Source organism: Pyrus communis, chromosome 15 (assembly GCF_963583255.1).
Source record: "Pyrus communis chromosome 15, drPyrComm1.1, whole genome shotgun sequence".
In the NCBI taxonomy this organism is placed as follows: Eukaryota; Viridiplantae; Streptophyta; class Magnoliopsida; order Rosales; family Rosaceae; genus Pyrus; species Pyrus communis.
This window is the reverse complement of record NC_084817.1, coordinates 15,437,725-15,465,621: the sequence shown is the minus strand read 5'-3', so window position 1 is coordinate 15,465,621 and position 27,897 is coordinate 15,437,725. Positions and strand designations below refer to the sequence as shown.

Here is a 27,897-nt window from a genome sequence, read left to right as displayed (position 1 = left end):
GAATGTAAAACTAAACACTTAGAACATTAAAACAAACCAAAAGACTCAAACATCACCCAAAACACTCAAAACTGCCTTAAAATCACTTTCTGGGCAGTTTTGAGCACTTTGGTGAATTTGGACGAAATTGGGAAATAAAATTGAATCAAAACACTTTAAAACATAAACTAAACAAATTCTAAACACTAAAGAACAAGAAAGTAAAGGGGGGTTTTAAATTGACGAGAATTGAAATAACAAAACAAGTTAATAAACTAAACAGATTGTAAAACGAATTTGATGGAATGGAATGAATGGATGATAGAATGGCTAAGGGGTTCATCTCCATACATGTTATACTTGCATAATAAAATGATTTCCAATTGCATTTCAATAAACCATGAAACTCAACACCCCGGGTTAACCGTGATGCACTAATTAACCTTCAAATCTTCCTAACGTTATTGAATTGGATGGGTTAGCGCATACAACAATTCAAAACATTCCCCACAAGTCCTCAACATGAATGCATAGAAGAGATACAAGCAAGAATCATTACGCTCTATGAAAATTATAAGTGTTGACGAGGCATTCGTTACTATGGATTGCATGAAACTTATGCCAAGAATTTGTTTAACGCGATTGTTTATAAGCAACCTCCACTACTTGTGAATATAAGTTCATAACTATTAGGTGAAACTCACTTATATTCTAGCGTCATATTCATGCATGAAAATTAAGCGTGCACTCTCAATAAACATACATAAATAGGTTATCAATAAAACAGTTAAACAAATTGAATTCACAACTTATGAAACGTAATTAGAAGTAATCAAATCAAAATGCAAGCATAAACATATATTTCAAATTACCCCCTAGCCAAGGGGGTTTTAGTTCCTCATGGTACAAAACAAAGAGAATCAAAGAAACACCTAAACATTCCAACAACTCAAACTTGAATTGTATGAACGTTTAGGCCCTCTTATCTTCCATTCCTCATTCGTACAAAACAAAGAGCATTGAAATTAAACATTGAAATCAAAGAAACACCTAAACATTCCAACAACTCAAACTTGAATTGTATGAACGTTTAGGCACTCTTCTCTTCCTCTTCGTTGTAGCACAAGGTCTAGGGATAGTTTGATGGTGTGAATGGTTTGGGGAGTGGTGGAGGAATGGAAGAGGAGTGGTGGAATATGGAAGGATGGTGTTTGGATTCTAAGGGAGGGCACGGCACAAAAGAGTTTTGATGTCTACATTCTGAAATGTGGAAGGATTTATGAATGGAATGGATGGACTTTGTGAAGGGCACGGCCCCAAGGGACCAATTTCTGTTGTGAAATGAATTGTGAATGAATGAGGATGAATGAATGAGTATTTATAGGTGAAATGGGGGGAACATGACAGCTAGGTTGCATGTGCTAATGTTTGTGTGTGCATGTGAAATCTGGAATTGCATGTGTGTTGACAGAAATGAAAGGGAATGCACGGTTTTGAGAGGATTTCTGGAATGTTGAATGTGAAAGCATGTGCAATGAATGTGTGGTGCAATGATGAAGGAATAATCTGAAAATGCAAGGTGAAATGAAGTGGAATGACAATGGCATGTGGAATGGCTGGAAAGTGTATGAAACTCACGGCAATGATGGTGATTTTCTGGTGGTGAATGGTAATGCAATGTGTTTGCATGTGAATTAAAGCTATGTGAATGATTAAGGTGAATGTGCATGAGTGCATTGATGCGAAATCTGCCAAGATGCATGTGTTATGAAGTGGATTTTCTGCAAATGCAAGGTGAATGTGCATGTGATTAATATTAAAAGATGGAATGCATGTGAAATGTTGGAAATCTGATGAGTAATGCACGGCAAAGGTTGGAGATTGAATGTGTGTTGGTGTGATTGAATGATTAAAATGCATGTGGCTGATTTATGAAGGGGAAATGCAAAGGGGAAATCTGGAAATGGGAGAGGAGCCACGGCATGGGTGTTTTTGATTGATTATGGAGATGCATGTGGATTAAAGGAATGCATGTGCATGGTTTTGGGAGAAAGGTGGAGATGCACGGCATAAGGGAATTGGAAAGGTTTAAATGTCCTAAAACTAAAGGGAACAAAGTTCCAACACTTTGGTCTTCAATTTCGTCCAACATTTTGGCGCCAAGCATAAGCTATCCATCCTTAGCCCAAAAGTGCTCCAAAAGTCTCCAAAATGCATCTTTTTGCTCCTTTAGCCCTTTGGACCTACAAACACACGAAAATAGCTTAAAGGACTAAAATAACTAAAGAAACATAACGTAAATGCACGAGAACAAGCCATTTAAGTCGCATGAATATGCTCCTATCAAATACCCCCACACTTATCTTTTGCTAGTCCTCGAGCAAAACAAAACAACAAAAGAACACGAAACTAGACAAAACGAACAAAACACAACCTACACCTTCCAACAATCGTCTCACGGATTTCCAATGCTCATGACAAGTTAAAAATCATTATTCCCACAGATTTTAGCCATCTTTACACTTAAGTACATTCTTAATCATAGTCACCACATACTAGTTCACATTTAAGCATTTAAAACCATTTCGAATGTAGTAACATGCCTTAGAGAATTTCCTCAATTCCTTACTAGAATGCACTCTATTTTCACATAGATTTTCTGACTACACACCCTACACTAGTTATATGTGAGAGATTGATGTAAACATGAAAGACTAGTATCTCACATATGTTATAACAAAGAAAGCATTTTCTGGATTTACGATAATGACATGAATATGATCTCATGAATGGAATGCTACTACTTAGAATGAGAACCAGTGATTCCATAAGCTCATATCAATTCCAAACTCCACATATTGAACACATAACGATCAAGATAGAAGCATAAGGGTTGAAACGGGGCTAAAGGTGTTTGGCTAACAAAGAAAGGATAGGGAAAACAAACGTTCTTTAAGCAATAGTGAGCAAAGTATTGAATTAGGCACTTAGAATTCCCTTTAGAACGCAGAAGTCAACTTTGAACACCCAAGGGGAAGTCACACAAAACTTAGGGCCATATTCAAACTTTTTGGGCCCTTTCTTCAACAATCACACTTGTGAGTCCATTCTCACTTATTTTCACTCTTTTTCTTTCTTTTCTTCTTCTTTTTCTCACATTTTTTTTTTCTTTTTCCCGTGCCTCCTTTAAGACTTAGGCACATACATACACACAAAAATCCCTTCCCCCACACTTATTTTCTGCAACATATTAATCAAAAGGAATTCATTTAAGTCATGCTCACTATACTTCAAGAAAAAGGGTATAGGAAAGTCCTACTCTAGGCTAGGTAAGGAGTGATGTGGTTAGCAAAGAAAATAGGCTAAACGAGGCTCAACGGGGTTAAAACTAATATATACGAAATATGGGAAGTAAGGCTATTTGGCTATGGTGGCAACAACACAACTTCATCTTGATATATATTATGCAATTCAATGTCATGCTTTGAATGAAACGGATATAAGTTCTAGCATTTAGTTCTATCATGATACAATTGCATTCTAAGTAGCAACCAAGCAAGGAATAATGAGATCATGCAACAACTTTAGAAAACAAAGAATCACAGAAAATAACTCTCCAAAGAAGGTAATGGCTCGAGTCTCACAGGGTTGTAGCGTTTGTTTGAGTTCCTTCCTTCAAGCATGTTACAAAAACGAATTTTTCTTTTATGATTGCATGTGAAGTCATACATTATAATCATAACCAAGCATATACCAAGAGTAATTCAAACTTTTCTCTATGTTCATAACTCTTTTTAACAGTCATGCAATTACAAACCAAATCCTTATCATTTTGTTGGAAGGTACCCTAAGACACAAACACACAAAAACGACTCAAAACACTCTTTTTAGGCTTTTTAAAACATGTTTTTCAAATTTTTATGTGATTTTCGGAGTTATAAAAACAAAACATACTAAAACACTCTAAAACAACTTAAAAACACCTTAAAACAGCAAGGAACAACATTTGAAGTAATGGGTGATAAAATCCCACGAATTTGCATTAAATATACTTAGTTACCCCCCCACACTTAAATCAAACATTGTCCTCAATGTTTTAAGCATAGATTCATACAAAGCATAAGTAAACACACAAAAAGCAATTTAAACATACTAAACATGGCAGAATGTAATTAACAAAGAGAAGAGTGTAGGGACGCAAATCTGGTTATGGAGTGTAAATTCCCTCTTCTCCTTGGTAATTGCATTGAGGCTTTGATCATAGTGACTCCACAGGCTTACTCTTGAACTGGTTTCCGCCCATCATTGATTTTCCTTTGTGCTACTCTTGAACTGGGCAGCAGGATTCTTTTGGTCTCCCCCGAAGGTCTGAGCTTCCTCCTTTTATCTGTTTCTTTGTTCAATCTTTCCAATTCGTATTGAAAAGGGTTGGAGGATAACTCAGCCTAAGTTTGTCTCCACATGCTTCAATGTATCATTTTCACTTGCCTTACTCGCTCCCCTTTGCAGAAGTGGTCCCTTCTCTGGAAGTGTATCAACCGTTGAAGGTGACTACTCGAGAGCAACGCTAGGTAAGCAATCAGGAATAGATTCCAGGCAGTTGGCTCCAGATCGGAAGACTGACTCCAAGTGCCGGCTGATTGCTTCTTTTACTTTGCCATGCGAGTAAGAACAAGGACAAAGAAAAAGACAGGGAAAGAGCATGATATGAGATACTTTTGCTTTTGACCTTGATGATATGAGATACCTTTGCTTTTGAAGAAACGGCGAATGAAGCAGCACATGTATTTGTTGTGGTTGTCTCCACATGCTTCGATCGACCGTTTCCTTCTGCCTCATTTGTACTCCAGGTTTCTGGTATCTTCTTTGGGGGAGAAAAAATTGAGTATTTCAAGAGGCTTTGCTGGGAGTGCGCCCTCAGAGGTGAGGGAGAGTTGGGCATTTTCTTCAGGTTTGCCTTGCCATAAAAGACGAAGGTCGACATATATAGAAATAATATCAAGTGGTGGTACTGTTCTTTTACCCTTGTCGACAAACGTTTTGATCCCGCAAATCCGGCTTTTTGAAATAGTGGCGCCCCTTCGATTTCTGAACGACGCCTCTTCGATTTCTGAGCGGGCACCCCTTCGATTTCTGAACGACGCCCCTTTTCTTTCTGAACGAGCGCCCTTCGATCTCTAAACGACACGTAGTAGCGCGGATGTGGCTCCTTTTGACAAAGCTGCACGCGTTTTCTGAAAAGCAGAGAAAGCGTCGCCGAACTTTCGATCACCACAACAAACACACTCTGAAGAATTCCCATTCTTGAAAATCGACTCCGACCCTTTGAAAATTTACTCCATCAACCCTTATCTTTGAACACCTTTGAAAAATGGCAAACTCATCGAACCTTAGCTTGGAATTGAGCCTTAGCAGTGATACGGGCGCCCCGCGTCAAGGTAACGTATGGCGCCCTTCTTTCTTATCTTCTAACGGTCTTCTTACAGGTGAAGACTCCGTGATGCAGGACGCCACAACAGCTACAATAGTAGCTAGGAACCTCCTCACTCCAAAAGATAGTAGGCTGCTGTCAGGACGGTCTGATGAGTTGGCCGTTCAAGAGTCCCTCGCACTTAGTGTTCAGTGTGCGAGTTCTGTGTCCAACATGGGCCAACGCCTGCTTGCCCGCTCCCGTCAGGTGGAATCATTGATGGCAGAGGTGGAAAGTCTTAAGCAAGAGATCCAGCAGCTTAAGTACGAGAATAGAAGTTTGCACGTGCTTGCCAACAACTATTCGACGGGCATGAAGAGGAAGCTTGATGAGCTGCAAGAGTCTGAAGGTCGGATTCACAGTGACCGTCAAAGGTTTTCGTCTTTCCTCCAGAGGCACCTTTTTCCTGGCTCATCCAGCGCTTGGCCAAGTATTGAGGCCTGGAATGCTTTAGCTCCGATGCCTCCCGCTCCGATGCCTTCCGCTTCGATGCCTTCCGCTTCGATGCCTTCCGCTCCGATGCCTCGTAGTGGGGCTTCACGTAAACAACCTTTGTGAAGCTCCATCTTTCTCCATGTTTAGTATCACTTTTTTTTTTTTTTTTTTTTTGAACATGCTTTGTTTTATTCAGTGCATTGGGTTGCCTCCCAAGTAGCGCTTTCTTTTACGTCTTGCAGCTGGACGAAGAACCCAATCACTCCAGGATATGTTCACGAATCGGATGAGAACTCCGAGTCATGAACTAGTACCTAAAACAAGAAACAAAACAAGATTAAGAATCTGGAATAAAAACAAACAAAAATAAAACAATCCAAGGGATTAGCAAATTTTCTAATCCCCGGCAACGGCGCCAAAATTTGATGCGAGATTTATACGCACACAAATTAAACCCTCTTTCCGTCAAATTGTAGTATATGTATAAGTAGGGATCGTTCTAGACCGGTGATTAGGAGGGATTGTTAACCACTTGGATTTGACTCAAAAACGTAAAATAACAATATGAAACACTATACTAGACTCAAAGAATGCAAAACTAAACTTTAAAACACTAAGACAAACCAAAAGACTCAAAACAACACAAACACACTCAAATCTGCCTAAAAACCACTTTCTGGGCAGATTTGAGCACAAACACAAATTGGACGAAATTAAGTAATAACTTGACTCAAGAACGTAAAAACACAATATAAAACACTAAACTAACTCAAAGAATGTAAAACTAAACACTTAGAACATTAAAACAAACCAAAAGACTCAAACATCACCCAAAACACTCAAAACTGCCTTAAAATCACTTTCTGGGCAGTTTTGAGCACTTTGGTGAATTTGGACGAAATTGGGAAATAAAATTGAATCAAAACACTTTAAAACATAAACTAAACAAATTCTAAACACTAAAGAACAAGAAAGTAAAGGGGGGTTTTAAATTGACGAGAATTGAAATAACAAAACAAGTTAATAAACTAAACAGATTGTAAAACGAATTTGATGGAATGGAATGAATGGATGATAGAATGGCTAAGGGGTTCATCTCCATACATGTTATACTTGCATAATAAAATGATTTCCAATTGCATTTCAATAAACCATGAAACTCAACACCCCGGGTTAACCGTGATGCACTAATTAACCTTCAAATCTTCCTAACGTTATTGAATTGGATGGGTTAGCGCATACAACAATTCAAAACATTCCCCACAAGTCCTCAACATGAATGCATAGAAGAGATACAAGCAAGAATCATTACGCTCTATGAAAATTATAAGTGTTGACGAGGCATTCGTTACTATGGATTGCATGAAACTTATGCCAAGAATTTGTTTAACGCGATTGTTTATAAGCAACCTCCACTACTTGTGAATATAAGTTCATAACTATTAGGTGAAACTCACTTATATTCTAGCGTCATATTCATGCATGAAAATTAAGCGTGCACTCAATAAACATACATAAATAGGTTATCAATAAAACAGTTAAACAAATTGAATTCACAACTTATGAAACGTAATTAGAAGTAATCAAATCAAAATGCAAGCATAAACATATATTTCAAATTACCCCCTAGCCAAGGGGGTTTTAGTTCCTCATGGTACAAAACAAAGAGAATCAAAGAAACACCTAAACATTCCAACAACTCAAACTTGAATTGTATGAACGTTTAGGCCCTCTTATCTTCCATTCCTCATTCGTACAAAACAAAGAGCATTGAAATTAAACATTGAAATCAAAGAAACACCTAAACATTCCAACAACTCAAACTTGAATTGTATGAACGTTTAGGCACTCTTCTCTTCCTCTTCGTTGTAGCACAAGGTCTAGGGATAGTTTGATGGTGTGAATGGTTTGGGGAGTGGTGGAGGAATGGAAGAGGAGTGGTGGAATATGGAAGGATGGTGTTTGGATTCTAAGGGAGGGCACGGCACAAAAGAGTTTTGATGTCTACATTCTGAAATGTGGAAGGATTTATGAATGGAATGGATGGACTTTGTGAAGGGCACGGCCCCAAGGGACCAATTTCTGTTGTGAAATGAATTGTGAATGAATGAGAATGAATGAATGAGTATTTATAGGTGAAATGGGGGGAACATGACAGCTAGGTTGCATGTGCTAATGTTTGTGTGTGCATGTGAAATCTGGAATTGCATGTGTGTTGACAGAAATGAAAGGGAATGCACGGTTTTGAGAGGATTTCTGGAATGTTGAATGTGAAAGCATGTGCAATGAATGTGTGGTGCAATGATGAAGGAATAATCTGAAAATGCAAGGTGAAATGAAGTGGAATGACAATGGCATGTGGAATGGCTGGAAAGTGTATGAAACTCACGGCAATGATGGTGATTTTCTGGTGGTGAATGGTAATGCAATGTGTTTGCATGTGAATTAAAGCTATGTGAATGATTAAGGTGAATGTGCATGAGTGCATTGATGCGAAATCTGCCAAGATGCATGTGTTATGAAGTGGATTTTCTGCAAATGCAAGGTGAATGTGCATGTGATTAATATTAAAAGATGGAATGCATGTGAAATGTTGGAAATCTGATGAGTAATGCACGGCAAAGGTTGGAGATTGAATGTGTGTTGGTGTGATTGAATGATTAAAATGCATGTGGCTGATTTATGAAGGGGAAATGCAAAGGGGAAATCTGGAAATGGGAGAGGAGCCACGGCATGGGTGTTTTTGATTGATTATGGAGATGCATGTGGATTAAAGGAATGCATGTGCATGGTTTTGGGAGAAAGGTGGAGATGCACGGCATAAGGGAATTGGAAAGGTTTAAATGTCCTAAAACTAAAGGGAACAAAGTTCCAACACTTTGGTCTTCAATTTCGTCCAACATTTTGGCGCCAAGCATAAGCTATCCATCCTTAGCCCAAAAGTGCTCCAAAAGTCTCCAAAATGCATCTTTTTGCTCCTTTAGCCCTTTGGACCTACAAACACACGAAAATAGCTTAAAGGACTAAAATAACTAAAGAAACATAACATAAATGCACGAGAACAAGCCATTTAAGTCGCATGAATATGCTCCTATCAAATAGCTTAAACTACTAAAATAACTATGAACTAACAACATAAATGTACGAAAACAAGCTAACTAGTCGCCTAAATATGCTCCTATCAAACCGGCTGGTTTGTAGAAATCCTCGAGCATAACTTCTGGGCCGAGAACAATTCCATACTCTGCCCAGCCCAATAATTTTAGGTCCAAACAATGAGGTGGGCCCAAGGATAATACAATCTTGAACCACCAACCGATCCATGAGCTAAGCCATCAATCTTCAACAATAACAATGTATAATTTAACCGATAATGTTAGGGATATCAAAATTTTTAAACCAAATTTACAAATCAAATAATGTAGCTATTGATGATTGAATTATTACTTAACCTTTCTATTGGTGGTCTCCCTAACATTACCCAAATTTAAAATACATCTTCAAATAAAAATGTGCCTCTTTAATATTGAACAATTTGAGCCACTTAATACTACGGTCTGGTGATATTTATCTTCATTTGGAACTGAGATATCTTAGGTTCGAATATCGTGAATGGCAAATTCGATACCAAATTAGGTTGCCCATTGTGTAGCTTAGCCGAACTCCCTATCTTCCCAGAGTAAAAATATGGATGTACTAAAAAAAAAAAAATTGAGCAATTTGATAACATGTTCAATTTTCAATAAGATACATATTAGTTGCCATTAGATATAATTTAATTAAAAAGAAATCAATAAAGGTTTGATTGTCGAACTATCATTGCTAGGAACAGTGAAAGAAAAAAGCAATATCTTGTAGTGTTGAGCTACTATTGTATGCTACTTTATTCACACTTAAAATGATAGAAAGAATTTTAGAATCTCTTGTTAAGAAAAATGGTCCATGAGCAAGTAAGCAGATGACTATGTTATCCATTGGTTAATTGTTGGCACCTACGACCTGAAAAAATTAGACACACTCGCTCATGGAGGATTGAGCAAATAATGCCTTTTTAAAAGAGATTGTTTCAAAATATTCTTATCTCTTGAAACATGCGGGACACTCTTTTTTCCTTAGACCAGGTTGAAATACCTGACAAGGTTTTTATTGAGGCCCATGTATGCACATTATCTTCTATTATGTACGTATTTCTCTCATTCAATGAATATCGTACTTTCCTTAAGAAAAAAAGAAAAAAAAATAGTAGCCGTAGATTCTCCCCCAAACTCTAACATTTCCTTCCCTTTCAACTCAAAAAAAAAAAAAAAAAGAAAAAAAAAAAGAAAAAAACATTTCCTTTCCTTTTTAAGTGATTGTATTTGCAGGTGTTGATTTGGGTGCTAAATGGAAAATATATGGCATCTTCCCTTCCCATCTCTTAAGATTATATGGGAATTTTATTCTCAAAAAGTTCATTATTTCGCACACCATATTTGAAAGATAAAACAATTGGCAGGAAAAGGAATAATTTTTTACTTTATCTAAGATGAGTTTTATCTCCTAATGAAGTTATGTGTAGTAATGTCTATAGTAGCAAAGACATAGGAAAGAACCTCACTTGTATGAAAATAAGAAGTGGTGCTGATTCTAGCAAGAGTTAGGTTTTCTCTTGTAAATGTTCATGAAACCAGGATGAAGCATAACCATCCCTCTTCGCCAGCAACCAGAACCCAATAAAAATTAACAATAGTCTTACATAAGCAAGAAGAGATCTAAGATTTTCCATTAATTCATTTGTTATCTGAAGTTCTGAACAAGTAACTGGAAAACTTCCTTGGTTAATCAAGGACATGCTTAAGAAATTGAAAGTGTTCCGGCAAGATCTGTCTCTCGCGAAGCTCCCCGAGGCTCTTGCTTGTCAGGCAAGGCTTGCTGCTTGGTGTGCTGCAATGTGAGTTTATTGCTAGTTTGAATGGTGCCTTTGTGGGGCCTTTAACTAGGCCTTAAGGCTTACAGTCAAAAATAACAAGAATCTGAGCGTGTCACTGTTATCTTTATATGACAGATTGTTGTGTAAGTGTGAATTAAGTTGATTACTTATGCCACAAGTTACTTAGACTTCTTTATTACTAATGGATTGTCACAGATGGGTTAAGTCTATATAATTTCTTTTTTTTTGCCTTGTAAACAAGGACTTTTAACTCATGATATTGTATGTCCAAAATAAAGGGGGTTCAGGGCCCTTCAAACCATTTCCATGATCAAAGTTTACTTTAATGAAAACAGGTTCATTAGCATTTTTTTATTACAGATGAGACTGTGAATGAAGAACAGTTGAAAATGATTTAAAAACACAGTGAGATATGCATTAATCAAATAGATCTACTTTATGTAAGTACAAACAAAAGAGACTAGGGCAAGGTTCAACTTCTTGCAACCGCTTCTCTTTGTGTTTACAGGGGTTTGTAGGCTTTAGGGAGTGAAATGTAAATATGTTTTATTTGAGGGAATCGATACTACAACATTGGGGAAAGGTAGCAGAGCTTCTAAACTTGACAAAAGATGGCTTTCTATGGGGAATATATGACTAAGAAGGAGAAATCTGGACAAAATACGGCTTTTTGGGTACGAACTTGTCTGAGAGGAAAGTTTGGATGTCTTTTGATTGATTGGTTGAGTGTCCTTGTCTTCGATGTTCATTTCTGCTTTTATAGACATTTTAGCTCGACTGTTCAAGCTTTGCCTTTTGCTGATGGCTTTTAGAGGATAGCGAGTCACTCTTAATTCACCATATATACCTTTGAAAAGTGCTTTTTTGCTGATGGTGAGGTGCCCTTTGATGCCCATCACTTCAAACATACGCATGTGGCCTATGTCTTGCTGAAATGGTTTCCAATTCTTCTCGTGCCTGTCGACTTGTCTAAGCTAAGTCTCCTCTTTGTTTTTGTATCTTTGGGCATTCATCCTCATAAAGCCCAATGTCAAATTTCCACCCAAACAAAAAGTAGATCAATTTTAGGGTTTTAAAACTCCATCTTATGCAGATTTTGATTTTTCGATAAGATATTCTTGCAACACTTGTTGCTTATTAGCCTTAATTCTTTCATCTCCATTGCCTTTCTCCTTCGTAAGAAGTAGTCTGCACTTGTTTTATCCCTTCTCTATCCTTTTTTTCAGTCCCACATCATGGGAGTTGGAATCAAGGGGTGGTCATCGACTACCATCTATGAATTTGAGCAACATAAGAAAACAGTAGCAGCAACCATGGAAGGAATAAAACGTTCATGAGATGGGAGATCGGTGAAATTTGGGTGGAGAACAAGGGAATGTGGAAGGGAGATGGAAACTGGAAAGTTGTTTTATTTTTTTCTGATAATAATTTAATTTAATTTAAATGTAATTTATGTTTACTTATTTCCATGCCATTGCCACATCACCTACTAGTTTAATGACTATCATGTTAACTTTTAATCATGATCATTAGATGTAAAAGGATCCAAGAGCTAATAAGAAGTGTAAAAATATTTGTAAATTTCTTTTTTCCTTCAATCCTAACTATATATATATATATATATATATGTATGTATGTATGTATATGTATGTATATGTATGTATGTATGTATGTATGTATGTATGTATGTATGTGTGTGTGGGGGGGGGGGGGGTGGGGGGGGGTGTGACATCCCACATCGCCCAGGGGAGTGATCCTTAAATGTATATTCCCATCCCTACCTAGCACGAGGCCTTTTGGGAGCTTACTGGCTTCGGGTTCCGTAGGAACTCCGAAGTTAAGCGAGAAGAGGGCTAGAGCAATCCCATGATGGGTGACCCACTGGGAAGTTGCTCGTGAGTTCCCAAAAACAAAACCGTGAGGGAATGGTAAGCCCAAAGCGGACAATATCGTGCTACGGTGGTGGAGTTGGCCTAGGAAGTGATCCGCCTCGGGCCGGGATGTGACAGGGGGGCTGTTTGACAGAGGATGGGAAATTGTGTTTTTGACCCAATAATCATTTCTCTTGAAAATTAAACCCTACACCTTTTCCTATTTGGCGAAAAGACATGATTCATTGTGAACAAATGTATTCCTTTTGTTTGATAGATAGCATCTTTGGGTGTTTGGTTCTTTGCATCAAATATACCCGTGGAAATGCCTTTTGGATGATGCATTGTAGATGTTCAAACAAACATGCCCTCTTTGAACCAATATGACTTCAAAAGTTATGTACTTGCAATTAACTTGAACAGATGTAATTCTCTCTATATATTGATAACATTGGCAGAAGAGAAGATTCTGTGACATCCCACATCGCCCAGGGGAGTGATCCTTAAATGTATATTCCCATCCCTACCTAGCACGAGGCCTTTTGGGAGCTCACTGGCTTCGGGTTCCGTAGGAACTTCGAAGTTAAGCGAGAAGGAGGCTAGAGCAATCCCATGATGGGTGACCCACTGGGAAGTTGCTCGTGAGTTCCCAAAAACAAAACCGTGAGGGCGTGGTTGGGGCCCAAAGCGGACAATATCGTGCTACGGTGGTGGAGCGGGCCCGGGAAGTAGTTCCGCCCCGGGCCGGGATGTGACAATTCATTCAGAAATTTGTTGTTTACACAATTTTCTTGCAATCTCCTCTCTCCATCACATTTATACAATTTCTTTCTAGTTATTTCTAAGGGACTACAATTCGGTTTTGCTAATCGAATATTCCATACTTTGTTGTATCTTGTAAGTGATTTGCCAAAAACCCCTTAGCAAACTCATTCGAGTGGGGGTAAATAACACTTTAAGGAAACGATTCAAGTCATACCTCAAAGTCATTTTTCAGTTTATTCTCTATATTTATACATTTACAACAACAAACTACATATTAATGAAATCTTCTTTGTCAACCAAAGCTTAATGAAATTACCACTCTAACCTCAAACCAAAACTGAACTGAAATTAAAATTACGGGCAATTTAGTAATTACATGAATACAAATTTTACCGTTTTGTAGGTAAGCATCATAGCCATGCGACACTAACACATTTTAATTAAAATTCAAAACTAAATGGCAACTCACACATCTCCTCATGTTTGTTCGTGTTTCTGTTTAATCAACTATCCTGGACTTCTTTCTGCAACTCTCTAGCCAAAACCCTCTTCAACTACTCACCTCCTCCCAAGTTCTTCTCAAGCTTAACTGCTTCAATTCATTCAAACTACATATATATATATATAACATCATGATTTCACCTACCTCAAACTCTCAAGCATTGCAGAAACTCAAAAATTGGGTCCGTACTTTCAAAATTTTAAATGCCCAATTCGATTTGATTTAAAAAAATTCATTACATGTTCCACAAAATTGGAAGACGAATGAAGAATAATCAACCTGTAAGTTTCAATTCCAGTTTTTGTTGCACTATGCTGCTTGCTTATTTTCTTAAAAAAGCAAAATTTCATTCCAATATGGACTATGTGGATCATTAAGTTTGGGTTTCAATTCCAAATTTGCTCGTTTTCGCAATTAGCATATATGCCTGGGTAGAAAGTTTAGGTTTGAATTGGTAAACACGTGATGGGAAGAGTGATGAATTATGTAGAAAAGATAGGTCTTCAGGATACTGCAAGTTACAAAAATTCTTGCAACAGTAATGAGTTCTACGTATTGAAACTTTACAGTTGACTCCCAGTCTCTCAATATGGTTGTTGAGAAGGTTCAGAGTTGAGATAGGAAATTAAGTAACCTTCAAGCAATCTTTGTTGGGTAATCATTTGAAAATAATCAATGATGTTCAAAATTTAACCATTGCTTGGTAATGGTTGGTACCAAAATTCTAAAATTAGTAAAGTTTCGTGATAAATCGTCATCGGAAATAATTACAAAATTAGTTGTAGTCAAACTCATGTGTACTCTGTAACTTCTAATTTCTTCAAATTTGGAGTGTGTGTATTATATCCTATGTATTTTTATTTGCAATCTGAAAGTTACATATAATTGTAATTTATTTGGTTTTTGGTGGTTAGGTTAAGCAGCATATACAGAACCGCCACATCATGTTCTCTACTTTTGAATTGCCCAGTTATGCCAAAACAATAAAGAAAAGAAGAAACCAAAAGTAATTTTGCTCATACAAGCAAGCATAGCATGTGTACCGGTTGCTATTTGTTTTAGAAAAACATAGTATATCTGTCACATCCCGACTCCGGGGGACCACTCCCCGGGCCCGCTCCACCACCGTAACACGATATTGTCCGCTTTGGGCTTACCATTCCCTCACGGTTTTGTTTTTGGGAACTCACGAGCAACTTCCCAGTGGGTCACCCATCATGGGATTGCTCTAGCCTCCTTCTCGCTTAACTTCGGAGTTCCTACGGAACCCGAAGCCAGTGAGCTCCCAAAAGGCCTCGTGCTAGGTAAGGATGGGAATATACATTTAAGGATCACACCCCTGGGTGATGTGGAATATCACAATATCGAGTAATTATTAAAACATCGAATATCAAAAAATAGAATTTATATGTCCATTGTTATACACACAATGTGAACGTGAGAATCATATTTCGTGATACACTTAGATTTTAATAAGGTATATGAAAATGATAAATATATAATTTTCTTTTAAGAAATCTCACTTGTTTATATCTTTTTGGTTTATGAATTGAGAAGGTGAAACACCATAAATTTCACTGATACTTCACATTAAGGTATTGTAGGAAAGTTGGTGAGTCAATATACACATTGAAGTCAATGCCATGGATCCCAATAGAAATACGAAGTTAACCGAGTTTGTGCGAGAATAATGCTAGAATGGATGATCTCCTGTGACACACCCTGACCTGGATGTTTAAGTGGACATCAAAGTCAAGATGTGTTGGCCAACACTTGAAAGGTGACAAAGTCATATTATGAAAATGTTTAGGCATAACAATGAATAAATTAAATCCTAAGTCCAATATTAATTTCAATTAAAGGTGAAAGGGCTTAGTGCGGGATGTGCGTATATTACATAAATGTAATGTCAGAGCACAAATAAAAGTGCAATAACAGTAAGAATATTCCCATCCTAGGTAAGATAGATATTTATACAAAACGTAGAAATTAAAAATCCTTACATCTACTAGAGTAGATGTCAAAACCACCAATGAAACCCTCATTTCCCAAAGAAAACTAGCTACTCACTCGTGGAAGGGCGCAAAATAGAAAGTGTAAGTGGGAAAAAAAAAGGTTCAATAAAACCTTTGTTTTTCTCAACATAATTACCTCTTGTTGTAAAACCCGTACAGTTTTCAAAATCATAGTCCGTATAACTATGAAAATCAAAGATCGTATAAATGATCATGTCATAATAGTTTCACAGACCTCAACATCCATAAATAATGCTTATAAGCATAATAAAAGTATGCCATGGTGTAAAAGTACTTCATCCAAGCAGTTGTGAAAACTATAAATGTACAAGTGCTTGAAAACAAAGCTCACTCACTCACTGATACTCTATCCACAAAAATCCGCTCAAATTAGGAAGGAAGAGCCACATATAACAATCATACCTAACCATAAACAACGACCCATTAGCAAAATTCTAATAAAACAATTGAATTTGGAGAAACGAAGTGTGGAAACAGATTCAGCGTTTCGAAATACCCTAGGAGGATTCCATAAAAAGTCATAAGTCAAAGTCAACGACAGTTGAGCTAACCTGAGTTGGTCAACACTTGTTTGAGCAAATCAAGCCGATCTAACCACATGGAGTATTATGTTGCTAAACGGAATATTTCGTTAAAACTAACGCAAAAGTAATGGAATATACATGGCACATTTCAACCTGGATTCAAAAATAGATTGAGTTGTCGGCTCAGATACCGGGTTAACGAGTCGATCAACTTGGTATGGGGTCTTAGATCCGCCAAAATATGTAGAAATGGCCGGGAGATTTAACGACTCCGCCTTGTGCCAAAAATCAACCAAAGCATACAAACCATACATGAAAATCTAAATACTCAACTAGACAAACACATTGGTTGTAAAATAGAGGTCTCACCTTGGCTGAAATCGGCAATAAACTCGTTGCGAAAGTTGTGTTCATGTCAGAGCTTCTCAAATTAGTTGTTTGGGTCTGAAATCATGAAAGAAAGGCGTGGATGAGTTCGTAGTTGTGAGGTGATGATGATGGTGGTGTTTGGTGGTCGAAACTCATCGGAAACAATGATGGTGATGGTTTGTTGTAGTTTGGTCGAGAGGAGGAACAAGAGGGAAAGAGTTTGAGAGGTGAAATGAGAGAGAGCATATTGGGTTGAAAGTGGGAGAGAAAAAGGAACGCATGAGAGAGGGTTGCGGGTCCCAATGACACACAAATTGACCCTATAAATTCCAACAAAAGTAAAATTGCTAAACTATACAAATTTTGGTTCACTTGCGCTCACGCGTTCATATCGACAAGAACTATACGAATACGACAAGAAAGGAGAAAATATGAATTAAGCACAAATGTCCACATTGAGTTCCACCTAGTGATACAATGACATCTTCATCATTCTACACCTTTAGAAATAAAGTTCAATAAAATCAGAACAAGTCGCCGCATCCTAAAAAGTCCCCTTCTCTTTTTTCAAAACCAAAAATACCACGACCTAAAACAACATTTTCATTTTATGCACCAAGTTTGAGTCAGTATCAATAATTTACAGTAATTTACAGCACACTATGCCTCCTAAGAAAAATAAATAAGGACACTTGACTATCAAAAGAAAAACATATTAACTCACTACAACCATGATCTGAATTACATACAAATATTAGAATTTAGATGGTTTGCCTTCAAACGCTCGGGAGACTAAATTTTTAAATCAAAGTTTGTAAACTAAATGATGTGTCACCAATAAGAATTAAGTATGTTAATCAACACTTAAGTGATAATCCAATCATTAACAACTACATCATTTAGTTTACGAAATGTGATTTAAAAAATTTAGTTTCTTTTATAATAATTATGTGTTGCAAAATACGCCCGTCATTTTTATAATTTTTATATCAAATGGTCCCAATTCACTTTTGGACCCCAAAATGCTGAACCCACAAGTGAAATACCAACCCCAATTGAATCCCCATCCCAATCTCAATCCAAATCCCATTTCACTTTCCAAATCCATCGATGCACAAAGGCACACTCATCGACTTCAGTCTCCTGTTCTCGTTCGATGCGCCGACTCATATATGTTTACGGCAGTCCCTAACACACAATCAAAATCAATAAGGCTTCTGGAGGTACATGAAGATGTCCTGCAGCGGGGACATCTGATTGCTGCTCTGGAACTGCGCCCTAAACCCATTCTTTATGATGGCATCCATGTGATTGTACATGAATTCAAAGGCTTTCTCCCACTCCTTCCACTTAGGCTTGCTCTGGGCCTTGCACGTGAACTCTGGTGACACCATGTGCTCTGAGCAGCTTGAGTCCGTGTGCAGCTTTGGCACCGATTTTGACGTGTTGAAGTACACGTAATCATTCGGGGGACGAGTGGGGACCACCACAGCTTGTGGCTTCCCATGCTCGAACTTCGAACCAGTGCTTACGTTATGACTCCTCGTTTGCTGTTCTTCTTCTTGCTGCTGAGGCTGCTGCTTCTCCATGGTAGTGTCATTCTTGTTGTATATTCCCAATCATCCAGCTGTGAAAATGCAGACCGTCCATCGGTATCCAATTCAATTAATTAATCATTCGCTAATTAAGAAAATAAAAAAATAAAATAAATCCTAACCACAAATAAAATCCCCTTATCAAGTCAGTCTTATCCTTTAGTTATCGCTAATAGCTTCAGTCACCATCACAAAAAAAAGTCAATTTGTTTTTCCAAAATTGGAAATTTTAAACACACCGTTGATCTAAAACAGGTTCAATCTCCACCGTCCGCATATGGTGCCAATTCATGGAATGAACAAGTGGGACCCAAGCCTATTTGGGAAAATATTATTTACGTCAAAGTACGTGTTACAATTTGTGATATGATTTTTCTTCGCTTAGGTTTAAAATTCAATTCTCATAAAATGTGAATTTGAAATTTTGAACTACATTAAGTATAAATAATATTATTTGTTCAAAAAAGAAAAAAAATGATTTGAACGAAGTCGTGTTAATTGAATCTTCGTCGTCATGCAACGGAATTGTAGATTCATAATTTTACCCCAACCCCTAATCTAACAAGAAGGAGAGTAGCGTGTATACCCTGAGGCTGTTCTTTTTCCGCAACGATTGGTCCACGTCGATGAGGCGGTACTCGTGCATAATCCAGTTGGTCTTTTCGCCGCGAGGGGCTTTTCCAGCATAGAACACCGGAGCTGTCTTAATCCCCAATGATTTCGGATGCCCAATAGGCTTATCGACACCGGTCGCCTTCCAGTAACCGCTTTCGCCCGCCCGATTCAGCCTTGAACCGTTTGGGTACTTCCGGTCCCTTGGCGAAAAGAAATACCACTCTTTCTCTCCGTACAACGCCAAACCTGCAATACAAAATTTAAATTAATAAATATTATTTAGAAAAGAAAAAAAAGAAACCTATGAAAATTTGGAAAAGATTCCTAAAATTTAGGGGATAATTACCTAGGAGCTCCCGGGGGTCGTATTTGTAGAGGTCAATTTCGAAAATGATCGGGACAAATATCAGCTGTGACACACATTTCCGACAGAGGTAGTGCTTCACGAGCTCCTCGTCTGTTGAGTGGAACCTGAATCTTGATGGCAGCTGGAAATCGACGGACGACATTTCAACCCGTGTCGTTCAATTTGAACGTTGTCGTTTGCTCTCTCTTTCTCTTTCTCTCTCTCTCTCTCTCTCTCTCTCTCTCTCTCTCTCAGTCGTTACTTGCCCTCTGTGCTAAGCAAGCTATAGTTGAAACTTGAAACTTGAAAGCTGAAATGCGAGTGAAACAGGCGAATATATAGGGCGAAAATATGGGAAGGGAAGGACACGTGGCATAAGGTAGGGGGTGGACGATTCCAGAATCCAAGTGGGCTATAACCTTTGTGGGCAGTCGTAGCAGATAGGTTTCTGAGGCATTTTGCTGACCGCAGCTGGACACGTGTCTATAATGGAAGTGCGGTGCGTCTTGGTGGTAAAAGATTATGGAGTTGCAATGTAGTCACTAGTATGCAAGTAGGTCTGGGTTGGGTTTGCCAGGGATCTAAGTTCGTTCGGTGGGTCAATGAGCCAGTGCGCTGAAGTGTACACGTCAGTGCTGTCGTGTCTACAGGTTATTTTGATTATTAGGATTTGATAATTCTTGCTTGAGAAAATCATTAAACTGGAAATTAGAGGAAATAGTAGAAAAAATGATTGAATTTCCTTTTTGGTTGGAAATAAATTGGGCATTGTTATCTCTTGGGGAAATTAATATTTCTGTTTTGCTAGCGCACCTTAGGCAACCCCCTAGTGTGCCTAGGTGCTCGCTCAGAGCCATATAGGTTGCAAATCTCACTTTAGATATAATCAATCTTCTATAACGACATGATTACCAAAAAAAAAAAAAAAAAAAAAAAAAAAAAAAAAAAAAACTTCTATAACCACATCATTTGATTTGCAAACTTGATTTAAAAATTTTGACCTCCCTAAATGTTGATAAGATCTTCTCCTTTGGGTCATACTCAAGCTATGTAATTTCCAAAGTCGAATGCAAAGTTTACAAACACATCTTGTTGAATAATGAGAAAAATCCTATGTCCGTCATTTACAAATTTGTAGTAAATGATTTGATTTCTAATTGTACTGACATCTTTCGTAATAAAATTATGAAATATATGGTTAACTTGAAAACAATATTAGTGTTATAAGTAGGGTGGACTCATGACCCGTTTTATGAAGGTTTGAGCTTATGATCGTCCCTTGACTTGACATGTTTGTTGGACTAAGCTCGGAGACTAAGAGACATTCATGAACACTTAACAGAAAGATGGGCAATGCATCGACTCGTTGATCATGAAGTAAACCCCTAAACCATTGATGTACTTAAAAAACTTTCATAAGCTTATAAAGTGCGAATTCACGATCGCATCCGACCGGACTTGTTGAGGCCTTGTTGAGCATACTCTGAACCACGCCCTACGTTGTCCAGTTAGGTCAAATTTTTTAACTTGACTAAACTTAAGAAGAAAAAAAAATCATTTTAAGTGCTTTTCTATGTTGGAGCATTGAAAGCTCTGCATTGCAATGTCTAACTTGAGCATCAACATCAAACATATCAGCATTGCAATGTCTAACTAGAGCATCAACATCAAACATATCAAATGTTTAACTTTTTCGTAAAATCTTTCATCATTTAAAAAAAAAAAGAAGAAGAAGTTTTGGTATTCATTCATCACAGAAAATAAACATTTTGATTAAGCTTAGGATTATTCAATAAAAATTGTGCATTGTAAAGTCCAATACGACCACGTGTTAATAAGTTAACAAGTTACGAGGGACAGGGACCATCAAAGCTAATTCCAAGTAGGGGGCAAACACTCAAAAAAAAAAAACACTGAAACAGCCGGATCATGTTATTCCCACCCTCACTTTCTCTTGTTTCTCAAATAGCTTTTTGCTAAAAGGTGATGCCAGATACAACAAATTTTTAAACCATCCTTTGTTAATCATATTTTGAACAAAAAAAATCTTTTGTTGATCGTATAATGTTGACAGTTGATGATTAGAATCCCTCCTAAATCGTAAAAAAAGAGTTCAACCATCAACCGGCACATTAGGTGAACTACAAAAGATGGTCTAATTAAAAATTTAGTTTTCCTAACATTGTCACGTGCTATATGAGTATTTTATAATTTATTTTTGGGTCCAAAAAACATAAGATTTGATTGAATGAGAAGAAGCCCAATACAAGTTACAACAAACAAGCCCAATAAAAATTGAGCATAGCCCAAAACCCATTGAAAAAATATAAAATAAAATAAAAACCCTTACCTCTACCCTGCAGAGTGCAAACCCAGAAAGCAACTGCAGCCACAAGGGTAGTTGCCTTAAAAAAAATAAAAATCGAACTCCGTGTTGGATGCAACGAATGTATCGCTGCAATTATCAACCAAATTTCGCTATTGAAACGACCGCACCAGGAGAGAGCCGCATATATGAGCCACCATCACATGCCCTTGTAAATTGGACTAATGTCCCGATCGTTGTTTGATGAACTTATAAATTCTAGAACTTGAGTTATTAAAAACAAAATCTAATATATTGTGTCTTACAAGTCTCATCTAATGTCGAGCGGTCTTAAATTGATCATCTATTTGCAACTTGCAGCCTCAATAGATCGTAACCTTCCCCATGCGATATGCAAAGTTTTTACAAAATTATTTCAGTTGACAAAATATGTGTGTGTGTATATATATATATATATATATATATATAAAGTAAATCCTATGATCTTTTATTTCTTCATTCATTACCAAATTCCAACTAATTACATAGAACTGAGAACATAAATCTTGTACAATTACACTTCACAATCAAACCCAGTAAATAAATGAAATGCAGAAACCCTAATTAATTATAAAATCATGGTCTTGGACGATGAGGATGGTGATCAAACTTGTGTGCTGCAAATAGGGCAACTCTTTTTAATCTGAAGCCACTGGCTTATACACTCCCAATGATAAGGGTGTTCACAGGGCAATGCAGCTAGTGATTCACCGTCGTCATACTCGAGCTGACAAACCACGCATCGATCGATGCTAGTCTTGCTCTGACCGACCGCTAATTCCCACGTGTAGGGATGCAAACATGCAGAAATCTCACTGCTGGGAAGTCCTCTTTTTTCTTCCCCTATGAATTCTCCAAGTGCTAACAATTCCTCATAAGTTAGTTCATCCACGTCCAAATCATCCGTTTCTTGATCACTGCTGCTACTGCTTGTGCCAATTTCTTCGTCCTCAAGAAACCTGTAATCATCAGCATCAAATTCTCGGCTTTCAAGGAAAGCAGCAACGTCTGGGTCGTAGTTTTCACTAGAGGACGAAGAAGCATCATCAATTTCAGCGTCGTCTTCTTCACTATCGCTTTCTATGGTTTCGAGCATGGTGTAGGCCTGCTCTTGCTCTTGCATAGCCAGGGCAAGAATGAAATCTGCGCTCACTTGGATGAGTTCGGTGAAAGGGATCCTCCCGGAAGATTGTTCGGCTTGATCTTCTTCTCCGTTCATCGAAAGCTACGATCAATCTCTTCCAGAAGTAGAGTGTCAAAACCGGATTCATTCGAGATATATGAGGGAAAATAATTGGACTATTTTTGTGAGGTTTCTTGCGAGAAAAGGCAGCTTTCATTGAAAGCCACCTATTCCTCATGGATTTAAGCATTCCAGATTCCTAGTTCAAAGACGTGTGCTAAAGAAAAAGATGTCCCAATAAGTTACAACCTCTTATTCCAAAATTTTGGGCTCCTAGATTGCGACTTGTGCCCTACGCAAAGACAATCCTCTTGTCAGCTTGTTCATAAACACATCCAGGGCCCCCAGAATAATTAGTATGAGGTTAGCCACAGAGAGCAGATGATTAGTTGAACGTTTTTAATCATAAAGAGATTTTCTGTTTCTAAAGACTAACACGACTCCCATAGCAGAAGAATAAGCAATCAGACCGAAAACTGCTTTTTCGGTGTCATCTTTTGTTTTTGCTTAAGAAATTCCGTGAGAATACCCTTGTGTTCTTAGTTTCATGGATGATTCAAGGTTTCTTCATGTCTACTTATGTGAAACGGGAGGAACTCGGAAATAGAGGAGAGAAATCAATCTAATTAAAAAATGTTCAAGTATTGTTGTACATAACGTAATGTAACATGAGATCCACATACCTTTTTTATTTTTATTTTTTTATTTTTAATTTTATTTTTATTCAATACGTGTGTTAGTAATAGTAGGAAAGTAAGGAATCAAGTTGTTACGATATTCCTTGTAAGTAAACATGTCAAAAGAATTGAACAAAAACAAAAGGTCAAAAGAATTCAACCAACCCATATGGGTCTGTATAGCAGTAATAATTTTCGTGTAAAATTCAACCCATTCGTCACATTCTTAATCCACAAAAAGATCGAGCTTATTCCCAAATATCACTTTAAAGACTTTCAAGAACCTTGTAGCTCAATCCATCAAGAGTTTTCACCCTCAGCGCCCAAGTTCCAAGTTCGATTCCCTCCCCCACTCTCCCAATGTCTCGTTTATATCCCAAAAAAAAACAAAAATATCGACCTTATCCAGTAACCTTAAGCACATCAGTGGGTTTATCCAACTCTTTGTCAAAACGCAAGAATTTGGTTAATAGCATGTCTTTCACCATAACACCACATCTAGATGTCCATTATTCACAGGCGAAAGACTTTTTAAGAGCACGAAACAACAACTGAACACGAGAGTAACATCACATGTTTCCAAATGCGCAACGTGAATAAATTCAAGATAAAGTTTAGAAACAGCAAATACATCAGGATAAACTCAAAACCTGTTTAGAAACATTAATGAGCATACCAACTGATTACCTTAAAAGCATATTTGAATTCCCAACATTTTCTCAAAGTGACCTAATTTAAATCAAATGATCCCACTGTATATAATTGTCAAATTACATTAAATCTAAACATAACAAGGGGCCTATGATCGCCAAGAAAGCTTATGTCTGCTAATTCACGTCAAAGCTACATAAACACCCGAGGAAAAGATGCAGCCTGAACGAAACATAGGAGGACTCACAAAAAGGCATCCTGCAATGTCAGTCCATTCTTCCCTTCAAGATCTTCTCCTGCACTTCAGTTGGTGTTCTGCAGAAAAATAATTATACGTGTTGAAACAGGGAGTGTTACTTCTCACATAAATGGAGGGAATTAAATGACCCTCACAAATCTTAGTACTGTGAAGTCATAACATAGGGAGAATAAGTATCTAACGAAGAAGATGACGGAAAAATCAACCACAATGGATTGAGAATTCAGACCACCAAAGAAATTGATGCCTGAGATTCCCAGTTACGGAATTAGGTTTAATGTAAGCTCCTTTTCATCACCAATATGATAACTAATTGAAATGTTATGGTAAGAGCAGACACTCGTCGTGAGAATGTAGCTTTAGCCTTCAGGACAAACAACATTCCTGGATTTACACATACCATGAATCATATTATGTAAAGCACAATGTTACAGTATTTCATAATTATTTCCCTGATATCATGTTCAGCTGATATCAAGTATATATAGCTACTTGCTTTATTTGGCAGCCAACAAGATGGAGGAAATGAATTTGGAATCCTATATCAGTTTATTAACTATCAAGTATGAAGGAAAAAAGGAACAATAGAATCTTTTATTGCTTCAAGATACATTCTCTCTCTCTCTCTCTCTCTCTCTCTCTCTCTCTCTCTCTCTATGTACATGCATCTTCATGCGTAATAAGAATATCTGAGTAAGTAAAGAGAACAAAAGGCTTACACGACAAAGACGTGGCCTCCCCAACCACTCAGACAGTCTCGATCTACTGATGAAAGTAATGCTTGAGAGACAGTCTCAAACAATTCCTCTGGTTCCTGAGTGACAATTAGTAGACGCACTGCTGTTAGAGCTGTTCTCGTTAGTAAAAAATATAATAAAGGAGCTGGCCATTTTAGTGATACTAGGAGTAAATATTATCACAATGATCTAACTTATCAGACAGCAATAAATTTTCAGCCCCACAGAATCCTGTAAACGATTATTGAAGTTCAGTTGGCAACGGAGCCCACTGTTTATCTCTATGTATGCTTTTTGTTCATGTAGCAGTTGGCTGCTGACATGATAAAGAGAAAAATAAGTACAATTGATACATAGTATATCTCTCAGTTTCCCTTTAATTACATTGCCCCTTCCCCTACTCCTTTCAGTAGTAGCAACACACACATAAAGAAAGGTGCAACTAATTGGAGATCTCTCAGCTTGTTTTTATCTTGATTTCAATAGCCACAATCTCGGCAACAACACATCTCTACAATTAAATATGAATCACAATGGCCTGAGACAGTTTGTGCTTGAATGTTCACTACATATGGGAGACATGATTCAACAGAATATCTAGAGCACCTAAAACTGAATATCTCATATCTGAAAATGTATATATAAGCAGATCAAATAAAATATATTGACAGGCCCATTGAAAAGCTAGTGCAAATTGAATAGAGAAACGAACCATATCAGGCTTGAACATTGCCTCACAAGCACCATAAAGGGACTCCGATGCAGTACCAGCAACAACGAAGTCTTTAGCCAGTTCCCTGCATATATGGAACACAAATAACATCACTACAAGAAGTAAAACCACAAAGACACATATGTAAACACATAAACATAATAGGAGTAAGCAAGCATGAATATTTATCCTATAGGAAGATGAAGAAACAATTTCAAAGTCCTTAGCACCTGGGCAGCTAAAAATTTGAGAGAAAGTCAGCAAAGAACATGAATGAGAGAAGAAAAGTAACTTACTTGGCTCCAATTGAATCCATAGTGCATATGAATGGTCTGTCTTCATCACTTAACCCAGCAATTACAGGCTGAGTGAAGTAGGGACCAAACCTAAATCACAAAAAAGAAGTCAACCGTTAGAGTTCGTCATGACATTAAGCTAAAATAATCAATACCCATTAAATCTCCCAAGCATGTACAAGAAAAGGGGTCAAATATGAGCAAATTCCAAACCTTTTCTCATACAGAATAGCGGAAACAAGGCTGGCAAAAGTCTCCGGCTTCATATCCCTCTCTTCCCGAAGCTGGTACAGCTTGTGCCGAAACATGAGCCTCTGATACCTTAAAGTTCAAACCAAAAATCCCCAAAAATCACACAAAAGAAAGCAACAAAGCGAGAGACAGAGAGACAGAGCGAGAGAGAGAGGTACAGAGTCTGAGCGTCGGTGGCAAGGCCGGAGAGGCCGATGAAGAGCCTATCGTGGACTTGGCTAATCCTCTTGAAGTCGGTGGCGACGGTCTGGAGCTGAACGCCGAGGCGGCGATCGCTGGCGATGGCGAAGCAGTTCTTCCCCACCATTGCGACCAGTGCACTCCCATTGTACTCGGTGATCTGCAAAACCAAATTTTCAAAAAAAAAAAAAAAAAATCCCCAATTGGAATAGGGTATTTACACAAAACCCTAATCGGCCTCTGTACGAGTAAAGAATCAAGCTTGCTTCTTCAACTTACCGACATCGGAGAATTAGGGTCTTTCAATAAACCGAATCGAAATACAATTGCTTTCACTGACGACTGAGAGAGAGATCGTTTCGTTCGTGCAAATGCTTTCTACACAATAATAAATTATAGGTCGATTGATTTCTTCGGCGTCACTCCAGCTCTTCCTTCCAGTGTTCCTTTCTTTTCTTTTTTATTTTATTTTATTTTATTTCAATTGTTTGTGTTGGGCCAAAATTGTAGATGTGGGATGGGCCAATCTCTTAGATCAAACTTTTTTAGACTAGGCTAGATGAGGCCCTAACAAATCAAATTATTTACATTTTTTTGATAAACGATATTATTTACACTACTAGGACTGTAGTATAATCTCTAAATTTGAGATATTTTACAATTTTATGTGAAATTTGGTTAAGTGGACAAATTAATTTAATGTTATGTTGTCGTAAAATATTTTTGTGAACATTTTAACAAAAAGATATTCAAATTCTGACACGAAATTTTTTTCTTCCCAAAAACGTAAGTGCATACAAATTTAATTATTAAATTAATTAAAAAAAATACAATATTGAATAGTTAAAGAAAGTACGTTAGCTTACTATTAATTAAAAAACAGAGCTTTCATGAAAAGGGCTTATGCTAAGTTTATTTTAATAAAAAAACCATACTATAACTTTATTTAATAAAAAAAGAATTAAATATTAATGAAAAACCCTTAAATTTTAACAAAATAGACAAAAGAACTTAACGTTTAATGAAAATGATACAATTTTAACATAAAAAAAAAAAAAAAAATCTGACGCCCTAGACACGTGCGTCCATCACATACACTGTTTATGAAATTGAACATTATTTATGAAACTGAACGGTACTACACTATT

General features: G+C 37.4%; 2 protein-coding genes and 1 pseudogene across 2 annotated transcripts; all 3 read right to left on the bottom strand.

Annotated features, from left to right (window-relative positions):
• Window positions 1–18,086: 18,086 nt before the first annotated feature.
• On the bottom strand, window positions 18,087–19,600 carry LOC137716867 (NAC domain-containing protein 2-like; annotated as a pseudogene).
• A 2,784-nt stretch (window positions 19,601–22,384) lies between these two features.
• On the bottom strand, window positions 22,385–23,021 carry LOC137717267 (E3 ubiquitin ligase BIG BROTHER-related-like). The gene has a single exon (XM_068456574.1). The coding sequence runs from the start codon at window positions 23,019–23,021 to the stop codon at window positions 22,407–22,409; it is 615 nt and encodes a 204-aa protein (XP_068312675.1). The 3' UTR covers window positions 22,385–22,406.
• Window positions 23,022–24,294: 1,273 nt separating this feature from the next.
• LOC137717505 (proteasome subunit beta type-3-A-like) lies at window positions 24,295–27,172 on the bottom strand. Its single transcript, XM_068456891.1, has 7 exons — window positions 27,029–27,172; window positions 26,728–26,909; window positions 26,531–26,638; window positions 26,318–26,407; window positions 26,022–26,106; window positions 25,292–25,386; window positions 24,295–24,628 (listed from the first exon to the last, which is right to left on the bottom strand). The coding sequence occupies exons 1-7, from the start codon at window positions 27,032–27,034 to the stop codon at window positions 24,580–24,582; spliced, it is 615 nt and encodes a 204-aa protein (XP_068312992.1). The 5' UTR covers window positions 27,035–27,172; the 3' UTR covers window positions 24,295–24,579.
• Window positions 27,173–27,897: the final 725 nt, after the last annotated feature.